This window comes from Hemibagrus wyckioides, linkage group LG18 (assembly GCF_019097595.1).
Source record: "Hemibagrus wyckioides isolate EC202008001 linkage group LG18, SWU_Hwy_1.0, whole genome shotgun sequence".
Classification (NCBI taxonomy): Eukaryota; Metazoa; Chordata; class Actinopteri; order Siluriformes; family Bagridae; genus Hemibagrus; species Hemibagrus wyckioides.
The window spans coordinates 11,861,200-11,875,525 of NC_080727.1; the positions used below are offsets into that span (position 1 = coordinate 11,861,200).

Sequence of the window (14,326 nt, forward strand, 5' to 3'; positions counted from 1 at the left end):
TGTGTATCTATAAGTGTAGTCTTCCTGCACTTGCACACGGATATCCTACACAGAAAGTGTCCCGTCTTGACCCACATAAACACTCTGCTAAACTCACATGATAGAGGAAGTGAGTCACACCCACGTCAGTCTCCAGATGACCTGCAGTCACAGGCGCCAAATGACAGGAAATTAACATACACATAAATATTGACCTTTGGCTGCTTAAAAACAAAGTGATGAAGACGACAATATTGCTGAAACTGAGCAACAGTTTTTCACGCACGCACACAGACACATGTTGTTGCTATACTAAAATAAAGTATCAGCACTAGGCAGTTGTAGGTGTCACTGTAAGACTGGCCTTAATGCAAACATGACAATAGTCCATCTGTTAGTTTAGACAAATGAGTTTGCCCTTCTCTCTTAGCTCTCACTTCTGAGACTACACTATAGCCTCGAGGAAGCTACACAAAATATCATCCAAAAAATGCAGAAAATGAGGACTTTGCTTCTTGAAAACGTTTTATAACCTATAAGGTAAAATTATAATAAAAAAGAATATATCATATGAAGCAAACAGATTCCTTTTACACTTTTTTTTTTAAATCAGTGGCCACTCATTCTTAAGCCAGAATGGTCAGTGAAGTGTTGCAAAATTTTGGCAATGATGTTAAAATAGCCAGACTTTAGGAAAGTGGAGAACTACAACACAAATTTTTTTTTTTTCTCAATCAAAGCACTTAAAAATACTATGATTAAATGAATCAACAACAACAAAACAATGTATATAGCTTACACAAGTATAAGTTGTATTTTATGTAATATGAGTGGAGAACAATCTGTATATAGACTTCAGTTTTAGGTTACTGTCAGGGGAATAATTTACAATTAATGGAGATATACACATATATAATTTATATTCTCTAAACAAACGGTATTGATCTGCTATATTTTTAAGATAAAGTGCTATGAGCAAAAAGTGGCAAGAACGTTCAACGAGCATGACGTCATGACGCTACGGCCAGCGGAAACACGTGATTTTGACACCTTGTAGCGAGTTGCTAAAGCTGCTTCCCTTCCGATGATGTGAAACGTTTTTTTTTTGGAAACGATATTTCCCTTCTGCCATTGCAACGAATGCACTGCAGCCCGATATGAGCGCGGATCTGGTGCAGCCCACATGAGTTCCTCCTGCATGGCCGTGCTTCAGTAATGGACAGCGCCTCTGCTTGTCAAAGTATCTGAATGTCTCACGCCATGATGCTGTACGCCTTATTAAGTTGTCTTTCTTTAATTCTCGCTGGTCCAGCGCTGGGGGATTCCGGTTTTGAACAACTGGACGGCGCACCGCCTTCTAAAATCGGTAGGCTAGAATGAATGCACCGCAGTGCTTGTTGCTAACGCCAGCTAGCTTCGATAGCCTTGTACTAAATGGCCTCTCTAAGACAAGTCATATGTTGTGGAGATACGATACCCTAAGTAGTGCACTAATAGAGACTCTGAACTGAGGTTTGATCAAAGTCTGCACAATTCACAACGTTTGGTGTTCATGAAGTCCCTAATTAATGTCAATGTGTTTTAAAGCTGTTATTGGTGCTGGAATCGGGGGAACCGCGACAGCGCATTTCCTGCGCCAGCATTTCGGACCGGAAGTGCGCATTGACGTGTTCGAGAAGCAGGAGGTCGGTGGTCGCCTGGCAACCGTCACCGTTAACAATCAGGCTTACGAAACTGGCGGCTCCATCATCCACTCTCTCAACTTACACATGCAGGACTTTATGAAGCAGCTGGGTCTGTACCTGACTCACACTGTTAACAGTTCACATTTACCATTGTTTTGCCATCTCTTCTCATATTGTAAAATAATCACCAACAACACATGTTAATACACACAAAACCTCTTCACATGGGGTCTTTTTTTTTTTTTTTACCTCTTTGCTCTCAAATTGTCCTGATTATCCTCTCACATAAAAATGTATATGCAAGATAACTTCGCTCTAATAGGAGTCACAACCAGAGAGGTTTGATATTAAACATATCAGTGATTCTAGATGTCCTCAGAAACATCCCTGGGTCTTGATAAAGAAATAAAAAACTGAGGAAGATTTCATTGATGTAGTCCAGGACTCTGATCCATATCCCACTGTTTTACTGTGGTATAGGGCTGAAATATCGAAAGAGTGTGGCGGGAAAGATGGCTGTGTTTAACGGCAAGGAGTTCATACTGGAAGAGACCGACTGGTACTTGCTGGATTTGTTCCGCCTGTGGTGGCGGTATGGCATCAGCTTTATCCGGATGCAAATGTGGGTGGAGGAAATCATGGAGAAGTTCATGAGGTGAGAAATGAAACTTTTCTTCTCAACAGAACAGCAGCATGGCTCCAAACACAGCTCTAGATTTATGATAAGTTTCTCATCACATAGCAATGCCTGGGAAAGAAGAAATTCTCTGTAGGTTTTTAGCATGAGTTGAAATTAAATTAAGTCAGGCGTATATGATTTGATATTACAATGCAGCCAGATGTACCACAATTATATTGAAAATACAGTGTTATTGCAAAGTAAGCACATTATAAGTCCTTTTAAATACCCTTAAAATATACTTTAGACATGAAGAAAACTGGAGGAAAAATAGAGGAAAACTATTTCAGTCATTTGACTGTTGTGTGACCCTGAACCACTCCTCCTTGAGATATCACACTACGAAGAATTTCAGAGGGGTGAATGCATGGACTACTCGAAAACATAATGTGTCCACCATCTAGTGGCAGACATAAAAGTAATGACTTGTGCAGTGGCTTTCAGTGGCTGGATCTCAAGTAGAGCACTAAGCAATGCGCAGCTCCATTACGCTATAAACTCTGTGTGGACAGCAGTAAAACAGAGAACAAGAGCTTCAACATTAGAACTTTGTTCAGAATAAAAAATTGCAAAATCAAGTGATAAGAAACCGTATCATGGATAAATAAAATCAAATTGTTGGAGAAAATGATCTCAGTCAGAGATGTTAGATAGATGACTATGTGACCATTTCATTTGACCAGTTGATGATCTGTGCTGTGTTTAACTCCACTCATATTGTATTGTCCCAGCACACTGCTTGGTGTATAAAGAGAATAGAACAGAAGTCACATCTAAGTAAACCTTTTCCACAAAACACTAAAGACACTTCATTTCTTACAGTTGAACCAGTCCAACTCAATGACCCAAAATAGCACTGTTTGCAGTGTTATATCTTACACCAACAATTAGAATGTATAATTTATTAATAAAATTTACATTCATTTACAAGTTACATTTAATGTTGTGAACATCTGAGAGACAAGTTGATTACTTATCTCACTTATAGTATAGCTGTAATAACCAGTAATTCCCTTTCTCTCTCCCTCTCTCTCTCTCTCACACACACACACACACACACACACAGTCACTCTCACTAAAAACACACCCAGAAATTAAGAAAACACGTAGACTCCTCTGTCCTGAAACTGGGCTGGGAAATTTTGCAAAGATTCCTTCCATGAATGTTCATTAAATGTCTCCTAGTAACAAATGTCACCATATTAATCATTTTTAAAACAGCTTGAATTTTTAAATTAATCCAATTAATTAAGACTAATTAGTTAGTCTTAGCTTATGTGAGGTGTCTGCAAACCGAGTTTCTGTGTTTGAGCTGTTACTATTAAAAAAATTTAAAAAAAAAAGATTTATAATGAGTGCATTGGAACAAGCACATTAATATCTTGTTCCTGTTACACCGGGAACTTTACAGATGTCTCTTTGCTTTTATTTCACATGCTGCTGTCATCATTTGAAGTTTTGTCTGAGAAATAGAGTGAAACGTATTTCACCTTGTTTTTATCAGTTGTGTTCATATGAACTCGATTTGAAATGACACTTTGTTTCCTCCATTTGTTTTCATGGCTGTATTCGACTTCTTCTTATCTAAGCAAGACTTTACTTAAAAGAATCATTGAAATACCCCCAAATTTGCAAAATACCACAGAAAACAATAAAGCTTGTTATCTTTAAATACACACACATTTAATTGGCCTGTTACTCTCAAACAGTATTTTAGGATTACAATTTGTTCTTAGTAATATAGGGAGCATTAACAACTATTAGTTCTTTGGTTCATTTGTTGTTTGTGTTAGTTTCACATCATACATAATTAAATTAACAACAAAAAAACAACACATTGGCATATAGAAGTTAATGCTGCATCAGCACTTGTGAACTTTGAGCTACATTACATGACGTACAGTGGAATTATGCCACACTTCCCGTTTGCACTGCATGAAGATCATTTATTGCCTTGCCAATGCAACACTGTTTAAAAGCTCAACAATTCTTAAAAAGGACTTGTTTGGAGGTAAAAATGGATGCCTTTAATTAAGAAAAATGGTGTTCTCAGGCCTCAGTAATGGCACTAACTAACTAATTCTTCCCAGGCCTCAATAGGAGCACAGGATTTTTTAAATGATCTATAATGATAAATCTATTATACTAATTAACACCAGTAATCAAGTTTCAGAAAATAATAGTAGAATAGAGGGAAAAAAGAAGGGTTAACAAACTATCTTACTGTATGCACTATGTTAGGTGATAGCATATATTTATATTATATATTATATATAGATACTCCTGTTTTTAAACATTTAGGACTTTCACTAGTCAGGGCAGTGGAAAAGAAAACTATGATGCAGACAGTAAAGAAGTGCAGGCAGGTGGTTATAAAGCAAATTCTTCAGTTCTCAGCACATTGTACAAGCGTACACAGGGAAATTTCTTTTAATGGGTCACCATTCCTGAAAGTAGTCATTCATTTTATCACTTTGTATGAAGTTTACTGCAATGATCAGTTGTTGTTTTAATGGTGGAAAAACTGACTAGTTTGCTACTTTTTAAATGTACAGGTTGACTAGTAAAACTTTGTAAAACAGCTTTGCACCCCTTAATAAACATCTGTTTTCCAAATATCAAAATATATAAAGTTAATAAACATATTTAAAAACTCACACAGGCTTGTAGGCTAATAATATTCATGTTCAGTCTCCATTCCGAAACCCCCTCTACATACATGCAGGTCTCTACACTGACTGATACATTCGTGGATTCAAAGTTAATGATGTAATCACCGTAAAGGCCAGGACACTCATGTTTTTGAATCATTTTTAGAAGCAGGTCTTACTTATATGAAACACAGGAGATTTTTTTTTCCAAATCAAAATGAAATGAAAAATGTATTGGTCACACACAGTATGACATGCGGTGAAATGCTTTTCATGGTTGTCCAGTGACATTATACAGAATATAAAAACAGACATAAGCATAATTTACATAAAAACAGAATTTACATAAACAGACATAGGAACAACAAAAGTAGATGTAATACAATGCTGTGCAACACTGACCTGAGGTACTTGCTGTGGAAAAGCAAATAATATAATATTAACTATTTGTAAATGTGTTGTGAAAATCATTAAAAAAAAAATGAACCAGTGTTTCAGCCCTGTGAGGCGTGTGCTCACAGATCTTTGTTAAACAAGGAAGAGAATTTTGCATTACATTTTAGAGTCTGCTTGCTGCTGTTTTTGTCCTTTCGTTTGATTAAAAACTGACTTCTTATGTCTGCATGATTTGTTTGTTTCTTCCTAGAATCTATAAATACCAGGCTCACGGCTATGCATTCAGTACAGTGGAGGAGTTGCTAAATTCTCTGGGTGGTTCAGGATTTCTCAACATGACCCGTCGCTCTCTGTCCGAGTCTCTGCTGGAGTTGGGTGTGTCTCAGCGCTTCATTGATGAAGTCGTGGCTCCAATTATGTGGGTCAACTACGGCCAAAATGTCAGTATGCCAGCATTTGTTGGTAGGTATATTCACTGTTTTTCCCATGTTTATCACCTACATTACATCCATCATGGCGATATGAGGGAAAGGAGCAAGCATACTGCCCATACACTGGGCATCATTTATCGAATTTGAAAACCAAATATACACTCACTGTCCACTTTATTAGGAACACTTGAACATTCATGCAGTTATCTAATCACTGGCAGCAACACAATGGAAAAATGTAAGTCATGTAAGTATTATATAGTTCACATCAAACATTAGAATGAAGAAGAAGTGTGGGTTTGAGTGCTGAGCTCCTGGGATTTTCACACATGACAGTCTCTAGAGTTTACACAGAATGCTGTGAAAAAACAAAAAGCATTGTTTGTGCTGAGGGTCTGCAGGCTGAAACATCTTATTGATGAGAGAGATCTGAGGAGAATGACCAGACTGGTCTGCACTGACAGGAAATCTATAGTAACTCAAATAAGCATTCTTTACCGCCACAGTGAGCAGAAAAGCATTTCAGAATGCACAACACATCAGACTCTGAGGTGGATGGACTACAGCAGCTGAAGACACCATCAGGTTCCACTTCTGTCAGTCAAGAACAGGAATCGTGATCACAGACTCGCCAAACTTCCTGGCAGCTCAAACCAATCTAGCCAGAAATTTCTTGCACACCAATGGCGTATCAGAAAAGCACAAGGGTGTCATAGGAAGTCACATAGATGATGTGTATCATAGGTAGCATAGGAAGTCACACAACACACTAGGGCACATAAGACGTTGCTGCCTGAGACATTCCAGATCAGTCACTAATCAGTTACCTAGTGCTGGCTCGAATGAAACTTTTTTTTGTAAAGCACATAGCAGCTTTTTGTAGTTAATGTCATTAATATGAAACATCTGGGATTCACAATAGTTTCATTAAATTTGCATGTGTAATACATAAGCTAATTCCACTTGACAGCAATCAAAACTTGGCACTATAAACCCAATTTATAAAATGTTTTTCAAATGCAGTGTTTTATTTTGTTTACTTTATAGCTTTTACTTGTGCTACAGGTAGCCAGAATAACCCTGAGATTTACAGCATTGCAAATGGCCTTGGATATTTAATACGTATAATAATGAAGTGGTGTATAAAAAGTAAATAATGGATATTTTCTAAGGATGTGAAAAGTCTAATTTATAGTGTTTAGACTTATTAATAATGGAGCTATAACTTCAAAGCTTGTGTGTATCAAGCAAATGTTGGAATATAGTCATAATAGAATCATTATGTGTATCTCTGGATTGGTCTAGTACCAAACATGAATATCTATTGCTATTTCACAGAAACGTTTTTACACTCTTACTCTCTTTGCTTCTTGCTTCTACACAATTTATATGAACTTTCACATTTAGCAGATGACAGATTGCGCTTGACGTTCTTGCACATAAAATGCATAAATCTTATTTTCTGTTGCTCCTTCACAGGTGCTGTTTCACTGGCTGGTGCACAAACCAATCTATGGGCGGTGGAAGGAGGGAATAAATTAGTTTGTTCTGGACTTCTAAAACTAGCAAAAGCCAACCTGATCCAATCTCAAGTTACCACCATCTCCCTACAGTCATCAGGTATTTACATGCACTCATATCCACCATGTCGACATCAGTGATTCATCCTGTCAAATTGTCTATCTACCTATCTGTCTGTCTGTCTGTCTGTCTGTCTGTCTGTCTGTGTGTGAATATATTTTAAGCTTATAGAGATCCTTATAGACATTTTTTAAGTCAATTGCAGATTGCCATACAGTTCCCTGTGAATGAGTGGAATTTGAATTATAGCCAGAACTGGTGGAACAGAGCTGCGGTTCTAAAAAATTAATCAACACCACTCCGGTCAATCAGATTCAAAGATTCAAGTAGTATACTACCATAGAACCTATAAGAAATGACTGAAAAAAAATCCCCATTATATAGTGAATTGTATAGCTTTATAGACAGCTGACACATTATGTGCTTGTTGATCATCCCATTCCCATTCCACATTTAGTTCCCCGTTGCTGTTACTGCTAGATTTTGGGACATAGATGTGAGAATTCGTGTTCATTCAGCCATAAGAGCATTAGTGAGGACAGATGAGGAGGTCTGGGGTGCAGTTGGTGTTTTAGATCATACCAAAGGTGTTTAATGGCCTTGAGATCAGGGCTCTGTGCAGGACACTTGAGTTCTTCCACATTAACCTTGGCAAGCATTTTGCATAGGGAAATTCTCATGCTGCAGCAGGCTTGGGCTCCTTTCAGTGAACTGAAATTGTAATGGTACAGTATATAAAAACTAAAAAAGTCAGACAACTGTGGGCAACAGTTTGGGGGAAGAAAAGAAAGACACATGCGTCTGATGATCAGTTGTCTAAGTTGTCTTTTTCATATATTGTATCTCAATATATTTTGTCAGTTCAACTCAAATTTGCATTTTAAACTTCACATACTTTATGTTGTGGAGGTGAGATTTCTTTACTAAGCTTGCAGGGATTCTTGGTTTGTTACATTTTTTTTAAGGCTTAGAGTTGGTTAACTAAAGCTAGGTAGCAGCATAACATTGTTTTTGCTTGTAAATCGATGGTTAAGTACAACAGTAAAGAACATACTAGAAGTTACAAGATGGTCAGTTTTACTTGTCTGGAAATATATTTCTTGATTGGAGAAACATTTCTGACCACCATTTTTTGTGCAGTACTTGTTCAGGAACAGAATTATGGGATAATCTTGAATGGAAATGTTTTGTGATGCTAGCTTCAAATTTGACCAAAATTAGAAGCCTTGCCTTTTGAACTGGACATTTGAATGGAGCTCAGAGGTACACAAATTTTCCAAACAAATGCTGTCTAGTTATGCAACCTTCATTCCTATAGGACACTGAAATATTTTGGGGCAGTGGTGGCTCAAGTGGTTAAGGCTCTGGGTTGTTGACCGGAAGATCGGAGATATCATAGCTGACCCTGCGCTCTGACCCCAACCTCCAAGATAGATATGCGAAGAAAGAATTTCACTGTGCTGTAATGTATATGTGACAAATAAGTCTATTTCTAATTTCTTTTCTAAAGTGCCCTTATGTATATAATATTTCAGTATTTTATACAACTGATTTGGTAAATGTCAGGGTGAAATATTCAAGAATCAAAGACCTTAAAGTTAAAACTAGCTCTTTACAGATTGATTTAGGAGAAAATGAATGAAGGATAGGGATAGAACAGAGGGCTTCAAAGTCATTAAGACCAACTGACAATCCCAAACAACGTTTGGTGATCAAGCAATGCAGCAATGTCATGTTTTGCATTAAAACAATAAATGTGCTTTTGCCTATCAATTCAATCTTTGCAACAAATAACTGAATGGCCAGTGGCTGTTGTAGATGTCTGCATGGTAAAAATAATAATTAAATAATAAAATTTGTTTTTATTTAAAATTTTTATTCTTTTCCAATACCATAACATTGTCCAGTAATACTATTCTTGATTCTGTCCAATTTGCCTTCAATATTTGGCTTATATAATGTATCTTATATAACATTTCATTTTTGCTCATTCTAGGTGAATCCCACCAGTACAAGCTCAGTTACAGCACTCAGGCTGAGATTGCATCAGATATCTATGACATAGTTATCATAGCCACTCCTCTCCAGCAAAATGTCAACTCTGGAATCTCTTTCCTCGGCTTTGAACCTCAGCTAGCAGACATAACTGGGTCGTACCACACGATGGTGGCCTCGATTGTCCATGGCTATCTCAACTGCACTTACTTTGGCTTTTCTGACCCCAAGCTTTTCCCCTTCACAAGCGTGCTGACCACAGACACTGCTGATCTCTTCTTCAACAGTGCCTCTAGCATCTGCCCTGTCAACATCAGCACTGGCTTTCGCCGTAAACAGCCACATGAGGCCAGAGTCTACAAAGTCTTCTCTCCTAAACCACTGGAAAAGGAGGAGCTAAAGACTCTTTTTAAGTCTTACTACTCTGTGCAGGTCACTGAATGGAAGGCATACCCTCGATATGGAAGCTCTCAGGAGATGTCACCTATGATCCTGCATGACAGTCTTTACTACCTCAACGGAATCGAATGGGCAGCGAGTGCCATGGAGATGAGCTCTATGGCTGCTAAGAACATTGCGCTTCTGGCTTACCATCGCTGGAGCAGGCAGCATGAGATGATTGACCAGAAGGACCTCATGCACAAGATCAAGACAGAACTGTGACAATTGTGTTCTGTAAAAAAAAAAAAATCTTGCCAGCACTAGCTGAAGACTTTTGTGTTTGACCATTATATAAAATTGATGGCTTTGATTTGAAGCATATACAGTAGCGCTTTGCAGATCTGTTACAAAATTGTCCAGTGATTGTTTTGATGAGATGGTTACTGCTGCATTTTTAAAAGTGATAAAGCTAAAGTGGAAACAGTACTGATTTTATTGACTTAAATTTGTGGTTTGCTTGAGTGATCTCTAGTTTGAATAAAGATTATGGTTATGCTGTACATAAGATTCTTTCTTGATCATTCTTATTTCAGTGTAACACCTAATCTGCTGTCACATTGTGCACTAAAACAGTATTCAGTTTTGTACAGGGCAATTACTACACTTTCTAAAGCATCCATTTTCTATACCCGCTTTATTCCTAATCAGGGTCACGGGGATCTGCTGGAGGCTATCTCAGCACACATTGGGTGAAAGGCAGGGGTACACCCTGGACAGGTTGCCAGTCCATCACAGGGCCACATATAGACAGATAACCACATACACACACAGGCAATTTAGAATTACCAATCAACCTAATGTACATGGTTTTGGACTGTGGGAGGAAACTGGATTAAACACGCCTGGGATTCGAACCCAGGACCTTCTTGCTGTGAGTCAACAGTGCTAACCACTAGGCCTCCGTGCTGCCCCTTCCTACAACACTTCAGTTTAAAGAACTGTTTAAAGTGGAATATGGATAACAAGATTATTGATGCTTTAAGATTTAGTTACACTACACAGATTTAATAGGGGAGTCATTTTAAGTAGTTAGGCTGTGTCTAAACACTTTAAAGATCATAACAATGAGACTTTAACTTTGGGTTACAAAAGAATGTTAAACAACACCTAAAGTAAAAAAATTACATTTTTTTGTCGCTTTACTTCAACCACTTTCCGGAAGTCCCGCCTCCTGCGCCTCTTTAAGCGCCTCTTTTGGAGCTGGATGTTCAGCCAATCCCAGCGCAGGAGGCAGGATTAACTCAGGCCACTGCTGAATATTATTACTTCCTGGTTGAGGAATCCTGTTCGCGTACAATATTTAAAGTAGTTTTTGTAAACTTTTTTGTAAAGTTTTTAGGACTAGCGGAGCAGAATGTCTGAACACTCCTTTGCCATACCAATATCTGTAGTGACATTATTCTGGGTGTTTGTTGGTGGAGCTGTGCCGCTGTTTATTCCCAAGGGGCCAAACAGAGGGTAAAGCTTCCTTACTACAAACTAAATATTAAATAATAGTCCTGTTTTACTAAATAGATGACCATAAGAAGCCTTTTAGTGATCACAAACTACAAGAGACTTACTGATGATTTACACTTTTCAGAGGTCAATTGGACGTTCAGGATTCACATCTCATATTAATGTTCAAGGAAAGGGAGATTACAATGTAAAAGTCTGTTATTATTAAACGACACTATTTTGTATTTTTCTTTAGTGTTATCGTGATCATGTTGATACTGACTGCAGTCTGCTGCTATTTGTTGTAAGTATTCGTCCTTCCTATTTCATTTTTTATGTAAGTATCCTTTAAGCAGGTAAGTGTTTTTTTATTATTATTATTATTATTCTGATCAGCATCTAACTATCTAAACAGCAAGACAGTACTTACAGACATCACACGCATACCTTTTTCCGTCTGATCAGCTACAGATGGCGCTACAGCTTGTGTTTTCTCCTTATTTTCATCTCTGCCAAAACCTGTGAAGAAACAGAAAAGCCTTTTGTACAGCCCTGCTGTGAGAACCAGTGCGTTCTCAAGAGGATAAAGTAAAAGACCTTTAACATCAGATCCAAGTTTTCAGATAAACACATTGTTAGCAAAAGACCCAGAACTCCTTTTATAACCTTCCAGGATAGCTTCAAAATCTTCTTTTGTACATCTACATTTTAAACTGAGGCAGAATCTGCATCTGAGCAAAAAGCTGAGCATGTGAGATTTGCATGTCTTGCTTAATGCCTCAGCAGTGGCTTTCTGCCCGATCTGGGGGTCATAGGGATCTTTTATATACTAGTGTATAACTGCATTAGAGATTAGAGTCTGCAGATTGACACATCAGGGAAGGTTTAATAGCTCTTGAATCTTTAACAGATCTACTAAAGTAATTAAGTCATGCTATGATGCTGTGTTGTTGTCTGTTGGCCTGCAGTCTGTTCCACCATATGCTAAAATTATTTTCACATCAAAGTAGATGAGTTAGACTTCCCATACAGAAAGATATTCTTTCTGAAAGAACAGTTGGCCATGCACAAGTGAATCCAGGAAACAGCAAAAACAAACAGCACAGCTCCTCCATTTTTATAGCTGGTTTGTGGAATGTATTTACAGAGCAACCCATTCATAAACCATTGAGGCCATTTCTTTGTGTCACTGTACCATTGTGTTCCTTTAATTAGATGAATACAGCTGGAAACCACACAGTCTAACAACACAGTAGTTCTGGTGCTGTTCAGTATCAGAATCCCAGTTCAGAACTGTATCTGGGTAAACTGTCATATTGCGATATTAGTTTAGAGAACGTAGGTTTATACACAGAAAAGCAGACTAAATGGGGTAGAATTCTTGATGTTCCACTAATGGCCCTTAAGTTTCAACCTATTTTGCAAGCATAGAGAGCACTACTTAATGAGCATTGATATTTATGATAATGCAGTTTAAACGAAGGTCTGTGATCTATTTTGTTAATATTGAGTTTAAGTCATGCATCATAGCAAAATGTTTGCCTGAGGACTGCTCCAGGAATGTTGGCTTATTGTGGTTCACTCTTGTAATTCTTGGCATGATTTAATGATTAAATGTCCTGGTTTTTTTTTTTTTTTAAAACCCAAGTCCTCTAAGGGAAGAAATTATTTGTCTTGTAAAGTCTTATACTGGCTACACTGTTTGGATAGCACTTTCATCTAACTGTGTATTTGTGTGAAACGAGTAACCATGACAAAAAGAAGTTCCTCACTTATCTAGAATCCCAAAAATGTGGGGTTTGGCAGAACAGTAAATGAGAGCCTTATTGTGTATTGCTCTGTTTGATATCATTGTTCTTGTTTCTTTCTAGCTGGTTGATAGCCATCTTAGCTCAGCTGAACCCACTGTTTGGACCAACGCTGACCAACGACACCATATGGTACCTCTGGCACCACTGGTCCTAAATATTGGGTTATCTGAGAGCCAGGACCTGGATCATAACTGCTTTATATTTGAATGCAGGTGTAAAGAGAAACCAGCAACATGTATTAAAATCCAGAAGCTTGTTGTAAAAACAGAATAAGGTTTTGTACACTCCATTTTATTTTAAACGTTTGCTCATTCGATCAAATGATGTAACACTTTTTAATAAGAACAAATGATATTATGGATTATCATTATGGGTTACCAAGTGCCATACTATGTGAAATATGGTATCCTTATATGTCAGACCTAATTGGTTACCTGGTAATTCTGAATGCTCAAGCTTGACAAAGCTCCATTATGGTGTCTTTGAAATTTTGTTTCCTTCTTGGGACTAATAGACGCTATTATTTAGTGGAGGGTTTGGCATGCAGCCCAGGGCCATGGGCAGATCCAAGCATTCAGTGCAATGCAGTGTGCTGCAGACCGCCTAAGTGAAAACACTGGCAGCGATCGCCCTGCCCACTGGTGGAATCTTGCACTTGTTCCTTTTTTGAAGATCCCAGCACTCAGACACCTCATGCATGTTAAAGTGTGGATACATAATATAATTGTTAGGAATGAATGATGTGTATATATGTAGGGAAGCTTGACGTTCATTACAATGAAAATAATTGTCAGTGTTGCAAACTCAAAATTTGTGTAATAAGTGTTTAAATCTCATTACTAGTCTGCTCCACTTTTATTTTGTGTTATTAAATACATGATGCTCTGTGAAAGATATATTTCTAAAGATATCTATACTTAATTATTTAATTGTCTGAATTACATGTATGTGAAATTATAATCATTGCCAATTGCAAGTACAAGCCCTGTTCTTACACAACAGAACTTCTTTGACTTGGACCTTTTCTTTTGTGCCATTGTCCAATCAGGACCACCTTCATCAGAAAATAAAAAAAACAAAACAAATCAGATGAATAAAAGTCGTTATTAAACTTGATGATCGTTGTATTGATCCGACGACGGTGCTGTATGTAGTGGGTTTAAATGGCTCGAGGTCTAGTTTTGAGTCAATCCCGAAGGCGTGCTCTGATTGGTCGAGGCGTGAGCACGTGGTGAGGGAG

The 14,326-nt window shown here is 37.7% G+C and overlaps 2 protein-coding genes across 2 annotated transcripts; both read left to right on the plus strand.

Moving 5' to 3' along the window:
* Positions 1–590: 590 nt before the first annotated feature.
* LOC131369515 (prenylcysteine oxidase-like) lies at positions 591–10,343 on the plus strand. Its single transcript, XM_058416257.1, has 6 exons — positions 591–1,345; positions 1,567–1,773; positions 2,145–2,319; positions 5,641–5,852; positions 7,301–7,441; positions 9,399–10,343. The coding sequence occupies exons 1-6, from the start codon at positions 1,228–1,230 to the stop codon at positions 10,058–10,060; spliced, it is 1,515 nt and encodes a 504-aa protein (XP_058272240.1). The 5' UTR covers positions 591–1,227; the 3' UTR covers positions 10,061–10,343.
* A 709-nt stretch (positions 10,344–11,052) lies between these two features.
* Positions 11,053–14,170, plus strand: LOC131369516 (V-type proton ATPase subunit e 1-like). Its single transcript, XM_058416258.1, has 3 exons — positions 11,053–11,296; positions 11,532–11,579; positions 13,147–14,170. The coding sequence occupies exons 1-3, from the start codon at positions 11,193–11,195 to the stop codon at positions 13,238–13,240; spliced, it is 246 nt and encodes an 81-aa protein (XP_058272241.1). The 5' UTR covers positions 11,053–11,192; the 3' UTR covers positions 13,241–14,170.
* The last annotated feature ends 156 nt before the right edge of the window (positions 14,171–14,326 follow it).

Coding starts and splice junctions, on each gene's coding strand:
- LOC131369515 (XM_058416257.1), top strand. CDS start 1,228: ATGTCTCACGCCATGATGCTGTACGCCTTATTAAGTTGTCTTTCTTTA. Junction 1,346..1,566: donor CGCACCGCCTTCTAAAATCG/GTAGGCTAGAAT, acceptor TGTGTTTTAAAG/CTGTTATTGGTGCTGGAATC. Junction 7,442..9,398: donor CATCTCCCTACAGTCATCAG/GTATTTACATGC, acceptor TGCTCATTCTAG/GTGAATCCCACCAGTACAAG.
- LOC131369516 (XM_058416258.1), top strand. CDS start 11,193: ATGTCTGAACACTCCTTTGCCATACCAATATCTGTAGTGACATTATTC. Junction 11,297..11,531: donor CCCAAGGGGCCAAACAGAGG/GTAAAGCTTCCT, acceptor ATTTTTCTTTAG/TGTTATCGTGATCATGTTGA. Junction 11,580..13,146: donor GCAGTCTGCTGCTATTTGTT/GTAAGTATTCGT, acceptor GTTTCTTTCTAG/CTGGTTGATAGCCATCTTAG.